General features: G+C 44.7%; 1 protein-coding gene across 6 annotated transcripts in view; it reads right to left on the reverse strand.

Annotated features, from left to right (window-relative positions):
- The window catches only part of ERG (ERG, ETS transcription factor), a 303,336-nt gene continuing 284,550 nt past the window's right edge, over positions 1,612–20,397 (reverse strand). For 5 of the 6 annotated variants that reach the window (XM_021068471.1, XM_021068469.1, XM_021068468.1 and 2 more), the window contains 4 exons: positions 17,212–17,280; positions 15,974–16,030; positions 15,245–15,292; positions 1,612–4,357 (listed from right to left, as the gene is read on the reverse strand). In XM_021068471.1, the coding sequence (XP_020924130.1) occupies positions 3,837–4,357; positions 15,245–15,292; positions 15,974–16,030; positions 17,212–17,280 (695 nt within the window). In that variant the 3' untranslated portion in view covers positions 1,612–3,836. 6 annotated transcript variants of the gene reach the window in all.

A 20,397-nucleotide genomic window follows, 5' to 3' on the forward strand; every position in this document is an offset into this window, starting at 1 on the left:
TCAGTGGTAGATGACTAATACACAGAGATGAGTTAACAATGGGAAGGAGAGCTGTTCAGAAGGGGCATAAGTCGGGATCATATCCCAGAGTAAACTGGCCTCCCTGATGGTTGATTTTCATGTGGCCACAGGAAAAAAAAGTGTTATGGAATTACAATTTCACACAGGACATTCCACACATAGACACAAATTATCTTTTCCTCTGTTGCAGTGGTTCCTAAATTTCAACATGTCTGATGGCTGAGCCTCACCTCCAGAGTTCCTGACCTCTGACCCAGCAGCTCTGAGATGGGGCCTGAGAATCTGCATATTTAACAAGTCCCCAGGTGAGGCTGCTGCTGACCCTGGGATCCCACTTTGAGAACTGATGCTTTATGATTAATGAAGGAATGCTAGATATTTTAAATAGTTGATGTCCATAGCCAACTCTTTCCCCATTCGACATGAAAACATTTCACCAAGATTTTTTAAACCAACCATAGAAAGAAGGACCAGGACTTAACATACCTTTGAGTAGTCCAAAGTGTTTTTCATCCTCTGAGTAGTTATCTCAGAACTTCTACTTGGGTGGAATGATGGAAGACCAATTAAACCACACTTTCTAAAAACAATGTTGTTCTCTTTAGCCACGTGTTAGTGGTCTGGTCTCTGCTGCACCTCCCTGCTATGGAAGCCCCTGCAGGCCCTTGTTCCCAAGTGGCAGGTGCTACAGCCCTACAGAGGTGCTCTGTAGAAGCAGAAAGTCCTCTACCTGCAGGAGTCCTGACAAATCACTCCATCATGGCCCCCTTGACATGCAGCAAGGCCATCAAGCCAGGAGCAAAAATGAAGTCTTGACTGAGATTTGGGAATCCTCAGAGACCCCACCACATACAAATCCCAAAAGTCCATTTAAAACAAAAAAAAGCAAGAGCACATCTCTTGCCAGCAGAAGTGAGGCCCTGCAGGATCATGCGTGTCCATCAGGGCAGACCGAGAGATGGGAGAAGCAGTGAGGGAACGGTGCTTGATGTAATTATGAATACGAATTGGAGACTGCTTTGGAATTTGATTCTGCAGGAGCAGACAGTGAATGTTATTTTAAGATATAATTGAATCACTTATTGGGGAGAACTCAGCATTATCATGTTATCCAAAATGATCCCAGTTGCTCATGCTTGTCATAAAGTTTGCTAATAATCGGGAGGGGGGATGGGGGGAGGCTGGGGACGCTAACTGAAAACATCTGTTAAAATCGAATATGAGAATTGTGTCTTGTCTTTATGACTTTGCTCATGATACAATCCTGAAAGTGGGGAATTGTGTGACTATCTGAGTAAATGTCTCTTTGCATACAGAATGTAGGTGTGCTTCAACTTTGCATTCCAAAACAAAGATGACTGGATCTTTTCCATCCAAAAACACTGTCACCCCAGCGGGGTCAGCTTTTACGCTTTTACTTATTTATCTTCCCTAAGGAGTTACAGGCACTTTGCATATCTTTCCCAAGCTGCCGTAATTGATTGATGGTTGGACTTCTTTTAATCCAAGTAATGCCGAGTGTCTGCAGCTTTGGTAATTGGATCCTACCAGCTTTTAAAGACCACTGCCGAAATACCCAGAGCACAGAGGTTTGGCAACGTCATTTAATCATCACAGAAGGATTACAGAGTGCAAAACAAGCCCTCAAGCAGCTAGGAGATGGGCCAATTCAGAAACGGACTCAGGCCTAGAGGCTGCTCAGTCTTGCAAAGCCACTCACACGGCCCTGCCTCCCACCTCCCAAACTGCCTTCACCTTGGCCAAGGCTGGCATCATTGGTGGCACACAGGACAGAAAAGATGTCAAGGGAGTTGATTTCAGATCAGAGAAATAAACAGTGTCTGATAATATGTCAGGCTCAGGGCTGGTGAATCCCAAACCCTGGTACCCAGATTCTCCTGGCGTGGGAAGGTCCAGGCCACCATCCACCTGGTGGGATCCTCTTGATGGAGAAGCCAAGTGGCAAATTTAGAAGCTGTCCCTTGTCTCATTAAAGGGGGACAATGCAGCTCTCCATGATGCTTTATTTGCCAACTGTAATACAGTTACATTGAGAGTAACAGCTTGCTCACCACCCAGGGGATGTTGTATGATCATGGCTGATTTGTGGCTGGGTGTGGATCTGGAATTTCTCAACGACAACCCCTGGTTTAGAAGCCTCTTTCTGGAGGTTCCCATGTGAAACCTCTGGTCCTTCTGCTCCAGATGGGGCCAGGAATAAGAAGGGGCTGGCCAGAAGGCCCCTCCAGAGGCCAACACTGTTTGGGTGCCAAACGTGCCATTTGTTTGGCTCTTTCTTGCACAAGTTCCTGGACAAAGTAAAACTATAACCCCGAACCCACCCTGGTTCAGCACAAGTTTCTATTAGGCAACTTTAGTCACTAAAAAAGTGCAAATGCAGACTCCTGGATAAATCTGATTTGCCATGCTAGGCCAAGCTTATTTTATTACATACATTCTGCATTCTAAGAACTAATAACTTCATATTGTAAACATTAAGCATACAGAGTTAAAGTTCAAGGCCACATTATATCATTGATTGTCTCTTTTTGTCGTGTATCTTTGGCTGGCCGAGATCAACTCGTAGTGTATAAATGCATAAGTTATATAATTATTATATAAAAAGGAAAAAAAAACCCATTGACTTGTATACTTCACTCTGACAAACGCACAGCGTTCGCGACTCAAAAGGAAAACGAGCCCGCCTAACCCCGATGCCTCGCTGATTTCAGATTGTGGTAGCCCAGAGGGCCAGCTCTTACTTGACCCCGTGGAGAGCAGAGCCCCCACCTAAGGATGAGGTCCTGAATGTTTTTTTTTAAAAATATATCATACAATTCCAGTTACAATTTTTCTTTTGATAAAAAAAAAAAGAGATGCTTGATTTTGTTTCTGAGATCTACCACCTGCCCTGCCCCGTGACGCTGTGTCCTTCCTCCTAACCCTGGATTTGGCATCACACGGACCTCCTTAAGCCTTAAATTTCCCTCATGCCTTCTCCGTGGTCCCAACCCATCCTAAGTCCAGTCTTCACTGCTCGAGAAGTTTCTCTCCCAGTCCCAGGCCTTGCCTCCTCCTTCTCCGCCTCTGCCACCTGCTCCAGCCCTCTGTCTACATCCGCAGGCTCGCCCTCCGTCCACGACCGCAGCCCCACCCCACCGTTCGGCTCAGAGTCCTGTCCTATTGCAAAGGAGCTGGAAGCGTTGGGTTGTCTTCACAGTTGGAGAGAGCTGACAGCTCTCCATCAAATGGAACGCATCTCAGGTCACCCAAAACACCAAGTGCCAATGAGTTCCAGGTCAACGTCGTTGACGGGCTACGGTTTCTCTTTTCTTTTCTTTTTTTTCTGTTTTCTGATATGTTTCTCTCTTTAAATACAGGTAGTTTTTCTTAAAATGACATTAGAAAGGGCGTGTTAGGTTCAGACTGTGTGATCGCTGTTGCTCGAGTTTAATCCCAGTTGGCACGCGCAGGATCTCCGCGGCTGCTCTAACGTTTATCCACTTGTTCCGAGCATGTTCTTTGGCACGTTGTCCTGATGGCTTCATGCTTCTACTTACAATGTCTTTTGCAAGGTTGGTCCGGATTAAATGTCCATGTCCCCTTATATCTGTAGCATCCTCTTCATCTGTCGTTAATACTTTAGTCACTCCCTCCCACTATGTCTTTGGATTTGCTCCCCTGGCTTCTTACCCCGGGCCCCCCGGCCAAGTGTTGTCATTCCTGTTGAGGCACTTTTGATTCATGGTCTCTGACAGAGTTGGTGGCAATTGACTGGTGACTGTGTGTTGCTGGGAACGCCCTCTCTCTGGTCCTTAGTAGTAAGTGCCCAGGTGGGAAGGCATATGACTGGCTGGCAGCCTAGTGTTAGGGTAGATGCCCCCCGTGGGTGAATTCCAGTAGGGGTTGGGCGCAGCGAAGAAACTGGATGACGTCACGGGGAGGGCCGGAGGGTGCGGGCCCACAAAGTTCATCTTCTGCGGGTGGGCGTGATAGGAGCCCATGTACGGGAGGTCCGAGGGGTACTTGTACAGAGACGACTCGGGAGGGTGGGGCTGGAGGGCCTGGGCGATGCCGTGGAAGTCAAACTTGTAGGCGTAGCGCTTCCCGTGGACTTTGGTCATGATGTTTTTGTCATAGTAGTAACGGAGGGCACGGCTGAGTTTGTCATAGTTCATGTTGGGTTTGCTTTTCCGTTCTCCCCAGCGCCGGGCCACCTCATCCGGATCCGTCATCTTGAACTCCCCGTTGGTGCCTTCCCAGGTGATGCAGCTGGAGTTGGAGCTGTCCGACAGGAGCTCCAGGAGAAACTGCCACAGCTGGATCTGTCCACTCCCTGAGGGGGCGGGGCGGGGGGGGTGAGGGGTGGGGGGGAGACATACCAGTTAGAAGACTTTGAAAAACTTAGGGTTACCCAAGGGCACAGGATGGGGGGAAAAGAGGACTGGACTGGGGTTTGGGATGGACACGTTCTGAAATTAGGTTGTAGGCATTCCCGTTGTGGCTCAGGGGGTTAGGAACCCGACTAGTATCCATAAGGATTTGGCTTCAATCCCTGGCCTGGCTCAGTGGGTTAAAGATCCAGCATTGCCACAAGCTGCGGTGCAGGCTGCCAATGTGGCTTAGATCCAGTGTTGCTGGGGCAGCTCCGAGTTGACCCCCAGCCTGGGAACCTCTCTATGTTGCAGGTGCAGCCCTAAAAAAAAAAAAGGAAAGAAAGAAAAAATGGAAAATATTGTCATACATTGATTACAGGCTAACGCTGTGTCAAATACCTCAAAGTGTACAGAGTGATAACTTGGCTCTTATCATCTAAAGCCTCTTCCGATCGAAAAACACATGTTCCATGTCTGTCAGGTACTCAAGAAACATCAACAGCTCCTCATTACCTGCCAAATAAAGCCCAGGTGCCCTCATTTTAAATAAATAAGTAAATAAAATTAGATGGTGGTGATGGTTGTACAACTATAAATATAGTAAGATTCGCTGAATTATTTTTTAAAATGCCAGTGAGAACAGGCTCTGCGCTAAAGGCATCTTCCTTCAGGGAGAGAAGTGGGTCCTGCATCTCTGCACCCACGTCTCCTTTTCCAGGCTGTGCACCCATCCTGCAGCTGCTCTGGCCTTCCAGCACCCCCTCTGCTCCAGAGCACTGCCCTTGGCTGAACAGGAGCTGCCTCTCGCACCCCTGGCAGCCCACAGCCCAGCGGACTGACACAGGGTACCAGGGCCAGCCCCTTGCTTCAAAGAGGGACCAATTCTGTGATGCTGTTCACGCCCAGAGCCCCCCAGAAATCAGGCCGAAGCAAGGTTCCAGCTAAGACCCCAAGCGTCTTTAATTCTCCCCTGCCCTATGCTGCATCCTCACGCCCTCTCTCCCGACAACATGGGCTTCATTCATCACTTGCACAGGTAACCTTCGCCCAAGCTCTGTGTCGAAGGAAGCTGGTCTAAGATGAGGCTCCTTGGTGACTCTCAGGCTGACCTACAGACCCAAGTCCTTGATGGAATGCAAAGAATTCCCATGGGGCAGAGGTCAAGTTGCTCCCATGCATTTCTGACTTCCTCAGAAGAGCAGTCAGGTCAACTCTTGTATTTGGGGGGTGGAAGGGCTTATTTTTCCTATTTTTGTGAGGCCGAAAGTGCTGTTATGCGGCTGGCAATAATGACTTAATACCGTTTATACTGGCGAGGTCACGTACAATAACAAAAGTCAGATTTAGGAAATGAACTTCGAAAAGCGTATGGAAAAAAAATAGAGAATGGAAGTAAACACCGTTATTTCTAACCTAACATTTGGCCGGCGCTCAGAAAGCCATTCTGTCAAAACTTTTCCTAGAACAGAATTAACCCACTCGAAATGAGGAAGTTTAGAAAAAAGTTGGCTCTGTTTCAAACCAGATCACCCCTTTCCAGTATTTAGGCAAATGCATCTTAACGGAAATCCATGTGTTGCCCCTGCCTTTGCAATGCCAATTGTGTTAAACATAGTTTCCAACAGAAAAAAGCTGCAACACGGAGTGACTGCAAGACCTCTGGGGAGCTGGATATGACTCCGTGTCAATGGGATCCCATCTGATTGGGTGCAAAGAGTCAGGACTCTCTCGATTCCAGTGGAAGCCTAGAGCTGTGGCTTTCATGTTTTATTAAATTCAGAGAAAAATCCAAGCAAATCATTCTAGCCTCTACAGTGCTACAATATTTTAAAAGACGATGGATCCTTGAAGTGGAGAAGCATGCCAATAGCCACTGAATACCAGGAGAAGTTAAGCTGTGTTAAGCATATTTTAAAAGCTCTGAAAAGGGACAGGGGGCAAGTCTTTCCTCCCAAACTCCAGCTAGAACACCGCCTTGGGCTCATTACCAAAAAAAAAAAAAAAAAAAAAAAAACCTGCTATGACGCAAGGAACTGATGAAACGTAAAAATCAATTAAAAATATGCTTTCTCTAAATGCATCCCACTAGCTCCCCAGAAGCACCATCCAACTCAGAAAGCCTTGTTTCCACGTTGGCTGCATAGAGAGGGACATGTCTGTGAATTCATCCATGCCACAGCATCGTGAGAAAGGTCAGCCTTTTCTGAACACGTTCTGGAAAATGATCATTTTCGGTCTAGCCACACATTTGAAATGCATTAACAGCTTGTAGTTCATCGCAGTGGAAGCCTTTGCTTTTTCGGAACCACATTTTCAAACTGTTCTCAATCAAGGTTTGCTGCCCCCAACATTTCATTAATATGCATGTTTTTAAAATACAAAGAAGAGTTTGAGAAAACCATATGGTTTCAGTCTATGTATTGTAACCAAAGGATTACTACTTGAAAAAAAAAATTCCATATATGACCTGGGAATAGGGAAAAACATGGATTTTTGACTGACGAGTCTAACGTGTTTTGATATAAACACATAGCGTTTGAAAATAAATATTCACTGTCAACCTCCTCCCATGGAGAAAGCAACCCCACAGATTTTGTATAAATACACAGATCTTCCTACACAGCCCAAATTACACTTGGCATCTATTCAAACCTTGGCACTGTCTCTTGGGAATCTGTCCCTGCCACTTCCTTTGTAACTGTGTACCAGAGAGAACCAGCAGGTGAGAGCGGCTTCCTGTCTCTCTGGCTTCTGAAGAACTAGTATGTCAGGGACTGAAATTCATGGCTAGAAACTTAAACCTCAAAGGAGGGACGAGGGAATTCTTCCTAGAGGATTTAATGCATCAGCCCTTTAGACACAGAGCGTTTTCAGGATGTCAAGAGCCGGTGGGCATAAGACATCTGTAAATAAAATTCATCAGCTCGCAAACCTGAGAATAAAACCATAAAGGTCAATCAACGAATGTTTAAGTAGATGCTACAAAATGTAACATTAGGTCAAGCTAATTAACTGTTAAATGTATTTATGTTTTCTTTTTTAGGGCTGCCCCTGCAGCCTATGGAGGTTCCCAGGCGAGGGGTCAAATCTGAGCTGCAGCTGCCGGCCTACACCACAGCCAGAGCCATGGCAATGCCGGATCTGAGAGCCACATCTGTGACCTACACTGCAGCCTGTGGCAACACCTTCATCCAGGGAGCAAGGCCAGAGATTGAATCCTCAAGGATACTAGTCGGGTTCTTAAGCCACTGAGCCACAACGGGAGCTCCTATTGTTAAATTTAATAGAACAAAATCCGTTTTCTTCACCGTCAAGAGCCGATTTTCTCACTGTGCACGAATTCTCAAGGATGCACAGCGGTCGTGGAGAAGTCACAGCCACAGGTAAATAAAACGAATTACTCATGGCCACAGAATTTCGAAGGCAATTTACTAAATTTTTATCTTACTCTCAAAACAGTAACATTTACTATGCGCTAAAGGTGCGTTTTAGAATATAGAATAGAGATTCCCCGACACAAATACCTACAATTTAGGCAGCCTAAGAGAGGCTTGACCATCTCACTGGCCAAACCCAGTAAAAGGGGGAGTTCTTAGAAGACAGGATTGTCCATCAAAAGGCATCACCTCCTACATCTCATGAATTACCTTTATTGGGAAAATGCCTCACATCTATTTTCTGGCTCTCTCCTGACAACATCCCTGAAAACAATCAGGAAGGAGCTGCTACTTTTGTTCTAGTTTGGTCCAGGGTAACTAGTGAAAAAGGCAGGGATGGGGGCAGCAGGGAACCCAAAGATGCAGGCTGCCCACCTACAGGAGGACCCGATGGGAAGAAGGGGTGTGGGGTGTGGCTTCAAAAAAGGCAGAAGGCAATCTGTCAATTTCAGGAGCAATGGTTCAAAAAAGGCAGAAGGCAATCTGTCAATTTCAGGAGCAACGTGGTCTCCGAAAGCAATTAAAAGAAAAGAAGAGAAATTCAGAAGCAAAGAGGTACAGACAGAGTCAAAAAAAAAAGGGCAAAGCCTCTAAACGGTTTATAAACCACAGAGAAAAGCAGAGTCTGGAGCGACTCCACAGCTGTGGGTCAAGGAGGAGGGGTGCCCCCTCCCCCGGGCAGGGCACTCGGCTGCCAGCTGACAGAGGGACAGAGCTTTGAATAAAGCAGAGAGGAGCCCAGAGAGCACCAGAGTGGCAGTCATTTCAGCTACTTTCTGCAGTAGCTGGGGGTGCTGCAGAAAAACCCCTGTGCACAGCCTGGACCCCCTACCCTCTAACCAGGTCAAGATCAAGGCTGAGGGCCTAAGTCCCAGATGGAAGGCTTTACCCAGGCCCAGTATGACTCAGACAGGACTCCTCACAGGGGCAGGACAGCCTGGTGGCTGGAAGCACCCTTTCGGAGTTGGCACTGTCTCAGCTGAATCCTGGCTCTGCCCCTTACCAGACTTTGTGCAGCTTATCCAGCTCTCTGTGCTCAGTATCCCTGAGCAAAATGGGGCCATGGTAATACCATCTTGCTGGCCACCATGAGGGTGAACTTGGCACATGAATGCTCTTATCACGATTTGTTTGAGCTGAAAACCAGAGTTTAAAAACAGGTACATCCCAGGAGTTCCTGTCGTGACTCAGCAGAAATGAACCCAACTAGTATCCATGAGGACGCGGGTTCGATCCCTGGCCTTGCTCAGTGGGTTAAGAATCCGGCGTTACTGTGAGCTGTGGTGTAGGTTGCGGGTGCAGCTCGGATCTGGCATTGCTGTGGCTGTGGTGTAGGCAGGCTGGCAGCCGCAGCTCCAATTCGACCCTTAGCCTGGAGCCTCCATATGCCACAGGTGCACCCCTAAAAAAATAGGTACACTGCTTGCCTACAGCCAGGAGATGCCAAAGGAAGACACCTACTGCCCCCCACCAACCCCATGCTGACTATGCAGAAGCTACGAAATCTCAGGGTGATCTTGGTATCATGGCAAGTTGACTTGGGCCAGGCACCATTCTGAACACTTCCCCAGTGTTTACTGAATCCCCCCCAGAACCCTGTGATAGTCCACTGTAGAGACGACACATTAGGGTTCAAAGAGGTAGAGTGACTTGTCTCGCTAAGGTCAGCAAGGGTTGGAACCCAGACTCTAGGCCTTGGCGCCGAATCACAGCATGCCACCACTTTCAGGCTTGGTTTCTGCACACCCCTCCACAACGCCCTCCAGTCCTTTGTCCCCTCCCTGGGCTGGAGCTTGGGAAGTTCCCAGAAGACTGGACGCTCCCACTTCCTAACAAATGGCGAAACATCCCTAACTGGTCTTTGGTTCTGCATGAAGCAGGTTACACTTTCATGCCCACCATGAAAACTATCCAGTGAGCAGGAAGGGAGTCGCCCAACTCTTGTTCCCAAGAAAGCTCTTTCGCAGAAAGGCAATTTCCACTCATTAGAGGAGCCACATTAAATGTTGAGCCCGTCCCGGTGGGATTACAGAGTTTGTGTCGCTTATATCTGATCCAGGACACAATCATACGGGGACACACTCTTCTCAGTGGGAGAAATACGGTCCAAAGGGTACCCCAAATGACATTCTGGGATGGAGGTGTGGCCATGCTGTTATCACCTCTGGGCTTTCACACCATATGATGTCATCTTTCCATTTAAAACATTTATAACAGGTGTGTGTTGTGTAAAGGGCAGAGGCAGCAATTTGAAGTGGTGAAGGATTTATTTATCAGAGATTGGGACACTAAAATCAAACAGGAAGAAGCTTTCTCATTAACAGAGAGATAAAAGATAGTCTGGTTTCAGGGTAGAAAGGCCACATGGTTATAACTGACACACAGCCAAGGAGAGATGGCGAGAGGGCCGAATTCACAAACGGGCAAAAGATCTAAATAGACATTTCTCCAAAGAAGACACATGGTTGACCAAAAGGCACATGACAAGATGCTCAACTAATCACTTATTATTAGAGAAATGCACATCAAAATGACAATGAGGCCAGTCAGAATGGCCATCACCAAAAGTCTACAAATAATAAATGCTGGAGAGGGTGTGAAGAACAGCAAACCCTCTTATACAGTTGGTGGGACTGTAAACTGGTTCAGTCACTCTGGAGAATAACAGGGAGGTTCCTTTAAAAAAAAGCTAAAAATAAAGCTACTACTAAAAATATGATCCTATAATCCCACTCCTGGGCATCTGGATTAAAAAAAAAAAAAGATACATGCACAGTAATGTTCATAGCAGCAGTCTTTACAATAGCTAACACATGGAAACAACCTCAATGTCCACTGAAAGAAGAATGGATAAAGAAGATGTGGTACATATGCATGATGGAATACTACTCAGCCATAAAAAAGAATGAAAGAATGCCACTTGCAGCAACATGGATGGACCTAGAGATTGTCATACTAAGTGAAATAAGTCAGACTGAGAAAGACAAATGCCATATGATATCAATTACATGTGGACTTTAAAAATATAATACAAATGAACATATATACACAAAGGAAACAGATTCACAGACATAGAAAACAAACTTATGGTAACCAAAGGGGCAAGGTGGGAAGGAGGAATAAATTAGGAGTTTGGGATTAATATATACACACTATTATATATATAAAATAGATAGCCAGAGTTCCCATCATGGCTCAGCAGAAACGAATCCAACTAGAATCCATGAAGACACAGGTTCAATCCCTGGCCTTGCTCAGTGAGTTAAGGATCCAGTGTTGCCATGAGCTGTGATGTAGGTCACAGATGCAGCTTGGATCTGGCGTTCCTGTGGCTGTGGCAGGGGCCAGAGGCTATAGCTCCAATTCAACCCCTAGCCTGAGAACCTCCTTATTCCACGGGGGCATCCCTTAAAAAAAAAAAAAAGGACAAAAAAATAAAATAAAATAGATAAGCAACAAGGATATACTAGGTAGTATAGGGAACTATACTCAATATTTTGTAATAACCTATATGGGAAAGAATCTGAAAATATATGTATATAACTGAACATATGTCTACATATATGTATGTGGGTACCTCACTGAATCACTTTGCTGTATATCTGAGAATAATACAACATTGTAAATCAACTATACACTTCAATTAAAAATGCTGAAAGATAAATAAACTAAGTAAAATAAATCTTGATCTTCCAATCTAACATTGGAGGTTGCCGTTTTCCCTGGACCCAGTGGGCACAGTCTTCGTGGCAGAAAGTACAATCTTCGCACACAGGACCAGTCTGCTGCCCTGTTAGGTACCAAGACTTATTCTTCCAGCCAGTGATGGAGCTGCAGTCTCCTCCCTGCTCTGCCTCAGGTCCTTCTGACTGCTGTGGGCATCCCAGGGCTGCTGGGCACAGTGCAAGGAGACACGAAACCTTCTGCTTAGGGGCCAGCAACTTTCTTGGGCCCTGAACCACCAACCAAGCCTTGAGCTGTGACAGCACAGCATGGATTTGTATTTGCTTTAGCCACCTTGTGCGAGTGAAAGGGCTAGTCTATTTCCTTTGGGACAGATTGACACCTCTCTCCTCTTCATCACCAACCTTGCCTCGGACCCATCCTGAGCACTGAAATAGGTGTTAAACTGAGTGGAAATCCTTCGTTTCTTTTTTAAAAAATTTAAATCATTTTTATTAAAGTATCATTGATTTAAAATGTTGTGCCAGTTTCTGCTGTACAGAAAAGTGACCCATATATGTGCGTGTGTGTGTGTGTGTGTGTGTGTGTGTGTATTTCTTAACTTTTTAAAAGTTAGAGTTGATTTACAATATTGTACAGAAGTCACTAAGTCATATATATACACATGTGTGTGTATATACATTTTTTTTCTACTTTTAAAAAAAAATTAAAGTGTAGTTGATTTAGGAGTTCCCATCATGGCTCAGTGGACGTGAATCTGAATAGCGTCCATGAGGATGTAGGTTCCATCCCTGGCCTCGCTCAGTGGGTTAAGGATCTGGCATTGCCATGAGCTGTGGTGTAGGTCACAGAGGCAGCTTGGATCTGGTGTTGCTATGGCTGTGGCGCAGGCCAGCAGCTGCAGCTCTGATTTGACCCCTAGCCTGGGAACCTCCATATGCTGTGGGTGCAGCCCTAAAAATACAAAAAATAATAATAACAAAAATTAAAATTAAAGTAACGTTGACTTACAATGTTACACAGAAAAGTCGCCCAGTCATATACATATGACTATAAATACCTGTATGTGTGTATACATTTCTTCTCTTTTACTTTTTTTAAATTGAAGTATAGTTGATTTACAATTTCTGCTGTACAGCAAGGTGACCCAGTCATACATATATATATACATTCCCTTTCTTATATTATCTTCCATCATTGTCTATCCGGAGGGAGAGACTGGATATAGTTCTCTGTGCTATACCATGGGACCTTGTTGCTTATCCTAAATGCTTAGCCTATTGCTTACTCTAATATAATAGTTTGCTTCCTTTCTATTCTCTTGCTCCTCTTTCTCTGACGCCTTCCTCTTCCCTCACTCTTACTCCATTGGCAATTGAGGGCAAGAAACTACGAGTGGACTTTGGAGACAGAGTGGGGGTTCAAATCAGCCCCCTTTTTATTGGCTGTGTGACCACGGAAAATTACCTAATTGTCTGGACCTCTGATGCCTCTTTTTTTTCTTTCTTTCTTTTTTTTAGGTCCACATGGAAGTTCTCAGGCTAGGGGTGAAACTGGAGCCACAGCTGCCAGCTTACACCACAGCCATAGCAACACCAGATCCAAGCTGCATCTGTGACCTGCACCACAGCCCATGGCAACTGGATCCTTAACCCACTGAGCGAGGCCAGGGATGGAACCCGCATCCTCATGGATGCTAGTCGGGCTCGCTACTGCTGAGCCACAATGGGAACTCCTGATGTCTCTTCTGTAGGATAAAGATAGCGACCTCCCGGGGCTCTTCTGAGAGGGGACCACAGACGCGAGCACATGCCCAGGCTTGGGAGCTATCGGGGGTATTATTTCACATTATTGTATTAACTCTCCCAGAGTGTTGCAGCTGCTGTTCTTTTTCCCTTTCCTAGTCTATCCTGAGCACTGCTGACAGATCACTCTTCCTGAAGCCCGACTGATAATAATCATCTCACAACACAGTCATCGTTTTCATGTGAATGGTTATGGAGGAGGCTGGACATGGAAAGCTGAGCACAGGGAGGGGAGGGGCCGGTGACCCAGGAGACGCTGCCACCAGGTGGATCCTGAGGAAAACCTGCGTCCATTTCTCCACCCCAGTGGAAGCTCCTTGAACGTCAAGGCTGATATCTCATTACTCCTTGTGTTCATTTATTCAACAAATAATTACTGAGCACCTGGTCTAGGCCAGGGGGTCTGGGCTGTAGAGCCATAAACAACACAGACCCTTCTCACTGCTCAGCTGCTTACAAAAGACCTGCTGAATTAGTTAACATTAAGTCAAATGTGATGTCAGCAATGTGGATACTCGATAATGATGATACTTTATGTTTTCGAGAGTATAGAGTCCCCTGTGGGGATGTACACGAATTGAATCCAAATATTCCCATTTCCAACCCCATTTTGGCCTCAATGTTTAGGAAACAGACATTCCAGCTTGCATGTGCAATCGGCCTATGACATCTTGGCATCTGAATCGGCCGTTGAGAATATGCAGCATATGCTGTGAATTTCTGAAGCTGATGCCAGCACAGCTGGTTCTGATCTGAATACAAACAAATCAGTCAATTGGGTTGGCACTGAGGCATAATGACAGGTGACGATCCTTGGCAAGGGACGGGTTACACATGGCCCATTAAGAATCTGAACTTTCTTCTGGCTGCTAAGTTCAGAAACAGACCATTCATTGAAGATGGCCCTCGATCTGAAGTCCCCTGTTTGTCATTAAGGTTCTTCTTTTTAAGATATGGTTTTATCTGCTTGTGTGATGGGCTGCAATATGTCCCTGGCCTCCCCCCAAGTTCATGTGTTGGGTCTGCCCAGGACCTCCGAATGGGACATTATTTAGAAATAGGGTCTTTAGAGAGGCCATCAAGTTAAAGCAATGTCATCTGAGTGGGCACTACTCCAACATGACTGTGTCCTTATAAAACGGGAAGTTTGGACAAAGAGACACACAGAGAGGGACGATGGTAGAGACACAGGTAGGAGACGGCCAGCTACAAGCCCAGGAGGGAGATACGGAGTAGATCCTTCCTTGCCAGACCACAGAGGAAACCATCTGGAAATCTTTTCAGCAGAACAAATTTCAGTTGTAGGTCTTACTGGATCATCCACCTAAGTGGAATCCTGACATCTTGATTTTGGATGTTTGTCCTCTAGAACCAGGAGACAATAAATGTCTGTTGCCTAGGGCCCTGCTCTGTGGCACTTTGTTAGAGCAGCCCTAGAAAACTGATACAGCTTTGACTGTGTAGCGATGTCCTCTGTGCTGAAGTTAACTCTTCTTTTTCTTTTTTTTTCTTTTTAGGGCCACATCTATGGCATATGGAGGTACCCAGGCTAGGGGGTCGAATCAGAGTTGCACCTGCTGGCCTACACCACAGCCAAGGCAACACCAGATCTGAGCTGTGTCTGCAACCTACACCACTGCTCACGGCAATACCAGATCCTTAACCCACTGAGCGAGGCCAGGGATTAAACCTGTATCCTCATGGCTACTAATTGGGTCTGTTAGCGCTGAGCCACAACGGAAACATCCTGAAGTTGACTCTTGAATATATAACCCGATCCACTTTTTTCCACTTAGGTGGATAATCCAGTAAGACCTACAAGTGAAATTTGTTCTGCTGAAAAGATTTCCAGTTTCACCTCCAAAATAGCTATTGCCAAAAAAGATAACTTTGTAAGAGTAAACTCATCAGAGTACCTCACCTGGGTTTGCAAGGCGGCTACTTGTCGGTCCAAGAATCTGATAAGGATCTATGGCAAAAAAAAAAGAAGTCAGATTCCAAAGTTATGGTTGTGAGCAGAGATAATGCTGACCCACAGGTGTTTCCAGATTTCAGAGCTGAAAATGTCCCCCCACCAAAGTCCCCCAGCACCACTTCCTGTTTTAGAAAAGATAACACGTGGGATCTGAGAGAAGCCTCTTGGTAAAGGTGTCCCAGCTGCTGGCTGAGCTCAGATGTGGCCCAAGGTTCCAGACACCCAGCCCGTGTGTCCTCTAGCCCAGGATAGAGACAGGACAAATGTATTCAGTCCCTGGCCAGCCCCAGGGCCACGTTGGCCGTGCTGCTCAGCACACAGGCAACAGCAACTTTTCACTGCATTTCCGCAATGGGTTTGGCACAAATGCTGATGTTGCTGTAACATGACCTGGAAAGTGGAAGTAAAAAGAATTCCCAGGTCACAAAGAGGCTGCCTGTGTGCAGGTGAAATGGTTTTTGTCCATACAGATTGCATAGATTCTGGAAATGCTTTAGCAAAATCTCAAGTCATCCCAATTGAGGAGACTGATAATTTGGTCCCTGTTTTACACCTGGAGCCATCATAGAGAAGACGAAGTAACACTAATTTCATTTAGAAAGTGACACATTTCAGATAGATGCTGCTAAACCTGTTTCTTCTTTTACGGCCATCAAGATGCTCCCTGAAACCTACCTAGTTGGGGACGCTGGTCTTCAGTCTTGGGCATTGTGGAAGGAGATGGTTGAGCAGCTGAAAATCCAAAATTGGAGACAATTAGCTATAACCAGTATTTGGCTACTAGTCTTTGATGCTGTTATATCACCATTCTATCAATTATCCTAGCTATTAAAAATAACAGACTTACTCTTTTTTTTTTTTTTTTTTTGGTCTTTTTTCCATTTCTTGGGCCGCTCCCACGGCATATGGAGGTTCCCAGGCTAGGGGTCTAATTGGAGTTGTAGCTGCCAGCCTATGCCAAAGCCACAGCAATGCAGGATCCAAGCCGTGTCTGCAACCTACACCACAGCTCACGGCAACGCCGAATCCTCAACCCACTGAGCAAGGGCAGGGATCGAACCCGCAACCTCATGGTTCCTAGTCGGATTCGTCAACCACTGCGCCACGACGGGAACTCCCAGACTTACTCTTATAATAAGAAGCATCTTATGGGAAGGAAAATGCTTCCTTTCTAAAGAAACCAAATATAAATGTTGTAGCAAAAGACAGCCCTTTAATCAATTCAAAACATGTATTTGTATGGAGTTCCCACTATGGCTCAGTAGGTGAAGAACCTGACTAGTATCCATGAGGATGTGCATTTGATCCCTGGCCTCATTCAGTGAGTTAAATGTCTGTCATTGCCATGAGCCATGATGTAGGTCAAAGAATCGGTTTGGATCTGGCATTGCTGTGGCTATGGCATAGGCCTGCAGCTGCAGCTCTGATCTGATCCCTAGCCTGGGAACTTCCATACGCTGTGGTGGAGCCCTAAAAAAAATGTATTTTTACCTTTTTCCAAAATGCAAATTTAAAAAAAAGATTAAGATGGTACACAAAACAGATTAGAATGTTTGCACTCTAAAATAAAGGGAAACCCTCAGGAAACTAAAATAAAGCAAGGAATACTTTAAACATGGCCAAGATTAGGAAATCACCTGGTATTTAATCTGTGCTCAAACATCCCATGAAACACACATTTGTCCGTGTTGAAATAGATTACATCATTCATTTCTTTTTCTTATAGAAAGAGGTATAATCACAATAGAGAAAGGATCACTGCATTTAAAGATCAGTTGTGCTTCAGTGCCAAGGGACAACCACTTTATGTGCTGAAAAAGCAGACTGGTTACAAAAATTATCATTTACTCCATCAGTAGGTACCCACTGCCCTGTGATGCAAAGATTCAAGGCAGTAGGAGCCAACACTGTACCTTTTGACTGGGGGGTTGGGTGGCCGTGGCTGGTCCAGGCCGATCTCCTGGGTGCCTCATAAGGTAAATCTGTGAAGACAAGTCCATTGACTATAAGATCCATAGCGCAACTTGGTGGGAGATTATTTCGCATGCTTTATGTTTTGTGTTTATTGGAATAAATACTGCGCAAGAAAATGGAGTTATCCAAAAAAGAAAGAACCTAGATTCCATGAGATTTGGATTTTATTTTCAAATTATATTTTGTTTATTTTATTGAATTCATATTTTTATCCATTAATCTGAAAACGCTCATGGACAGATTCTCTCAGAGCTGGTAAGGTAATTTTTTATAAACATACATCAGGGCCACATCAAAAGTTTCTTGCAATCTAATCTGTCCTGCATCCAGCAGGCACTCACCTAAAACCACCCCTGTATTATCTGCATGACCTGCCCGAAACAGAGCCCACACGCTGGTTGATGGATCTTGATCCTAAATTCAGCAAATGACATTCACTGTCCTTCTTCTTCTTCCTTGGATGTAAGCACTGCCTTGTTATCTCTTATTTGCCAGCTGCCCCCCTCAGCCACTCTTCATTGTCCCTTTATAATCTCATCCACTTCTATTAAATCCGTCTTAAAGGCCTGGTTATTTTTCTTTGCAAATGTCTATGCTTATACCTTCCCTAAATGAATTCAGAATTTGTTTAAAATGAACTGCAAGAAATCAACGGCAAGACTGAAATAGTATTGGGATTCCCACCGTGGTGCAGTGAGTCAAGAATTGAACTGCAGTCACTCAGGTCACTGCAGAGGCATGAGTTCAATCCCTGGCACAGCACAGTGGGTTAAAAGAACCCGGCATTCTTTTAAGCTGTGGCATGGGTTGCAGCTGCGGCTTGGATTCAATCCCCAGTTGGGGAACTTCCATTTGCCACAGGTGCAGTCATAAAATAAAATTTTTAAAAAAAAGACTGAAACAGTATTGTCCTCACAACATATCAGCAACGACTGCAGAGCTTAAGTATAAGTCAATGATTTTTTTTGTATTTATGCCATAGGTCGTTATACTTTGCATATGCAAATTGACTAATTATACTTCTGTATCCTCAGTGAGAGTTCTATTAATGACTATGATTCTAAGCCGTTTCGAGTTTCTTTTAAAAATATGTTCCAGAGGAGTTCCCTTTGTGGCTCAGTGGTTAATGAATCTGATTAGGATCCGTGAGGATGTGGGTTTGACCCCTGGCCTCGCTAAGTGGATTGGGGATCTGGCATTGCCATGAGCTGTGGATGTAGGTTACAGATGCAGCTCGGATCCCACATTGCTGTGGCTGTGGCATAGGCCTGCAGCTGTAGCTCTGATTCGACCCCCAGCCTGGGAACCTCCATGTACTGTAGGCATGGCCCTAAAAAAGCAAAATATGTGTGTGTGTGTGTGTGTGTGTGTGTGTGTGTGTGTTTTCCAGAAACACTAGTAGGCATGCTCTTACTAACTGTGCCTATAAAGCTATTTCTATATGCACTCTTACTTTAGAACCATTTCAAAACTGTTTATTCTTGGATTGATGGGTTTCAGTTCAATGCTATATGTCACCCTGGGCCAGCTGAAAGCCACTGCCAAGGACTGAAGCAGGTATTCTGCTGCCAGGCACCTAGAGATGGCTATAAAACCTCACTTGGAGAGCAGACCAATGTTTAAACCTTATTTAAATTTGGCAGATTGGTGGGTCAATCTTCAAAACACTTGACTGTATTGCAAAAGATGTGTCTCTTCTTATTTTCATATCCCAGAGAGAACAGCAATGAAATGCAATGTGAAATCCAACACAGAATTGCTGTAATTGATTTGGTCTGTTTGGCAACAAGCATCTCGACTAGTGTGGTCTGTGAAATCCTATCCTCCAGAGCTTGGGTTGAGTTCGATCATTTTTCTTTTGAAACTCTGCTATTGCTCACCAGACCTTCTCAGCTGGCATTTTTGTATTTTTGGGCTGTAAGCCTTTCCCACCCAGTTCCTCAGATTCTCACTTTTCTGGTGTTGGGGTTACACATGGGAATTAAATCTGCAGCTGCTATCGATTTACAACTAAATTTCAACTTAAGTCTCTGGGAACATTTACACATGGATTCTCATCTAGTTGCATTTTGTCTACAAAATGGTTAGCCAGAGTCTCAATCTAAAAACTGTCCGAGAAAAATCCACCAGCAGAGCAATCGAAACAGCAGCTAGCCTACCGCAGGAGCCAAGAGGCACATCAACAAGGGGCTTCTGTCTATCAAATGAAAAGCAGGTGAATCCAGAAATATGTTCTAGATCTTTGTTCCTCCACAGACCAGCAATATTGGCAACACCTGGGAGCCTGTGAAAAGCGCAGAATCTCACTCAAGTTCTACTGAATCAGAATTTGCTTTTACCAGATTCTGGTAAAAAACAAACAAAAACAGAGCTACAGATCAAGTTATATGATTCTGCAATCCCACTCCTGGGCATCTATATGGAAGAAACCATAATTTGATGATATATGCATCCCAGGGTTGATAGCAACACTATTCACAATAGCCAAGACATGGAAGGAACCTAAATGTCCATTAACAGAAGAATGGATAAAGAAGATGCGGTACATATACACAATGGAATACTACTCAGCCATAAAAAAGAATGAAATAATGCCACCTGCAGCAACACGGATGGACTTAGAGATTATCATATTAAGTGAAGGAAGCCAGACAAAAATCATATATCTCATATGTGGAATATTTTTTTAAATGATACAAATAAACTTATATACAAAATAGAAATAGACCCACAGACAAGGAAAACAAACTTATGGTTACCAAAAGGGAGAGGAATGGGGAAAGGATAAATCAGGAGTTGGGGATTAATATATATACACTACTGTATATAAAATAGGTCACCAACAAGGACCTAATGCATAGCACAGGGAACTATACTCGATATTTTGTAATCATCCATAAGGGAAAAGAATTGGAAAACGAATACATATATGAATAACTTTGCTATACAGCTGAAACTAACACAAGACTGTAAAAACTGTACTTCCATTAAAAAAACTGCATTTTAACAAGATCCCAGTTGGTGTGATCATACATTACAGTTTGAGAAAGCCTGTTCTAGACAATTTCCATTGTTCTTTTCTAGAAACTTGTGTTCCTACGGTTAAATATTTCAGAAATGCTCTC

The sequence above is a fragment of the Sus scrofa genome, chromosome 13 (genome assembly GCF_000003025.6).
Source record: "Sus scrofa isolate TJ Tabasco breed Duroc chromosome 13, Sscrofa11.1, whole genome shotgun sequence".
NCBI lineage: Eukaryota > Metazoa > Chordata > Mammalia > Artiodactyla > Suidae > Sus > Sus scrofa.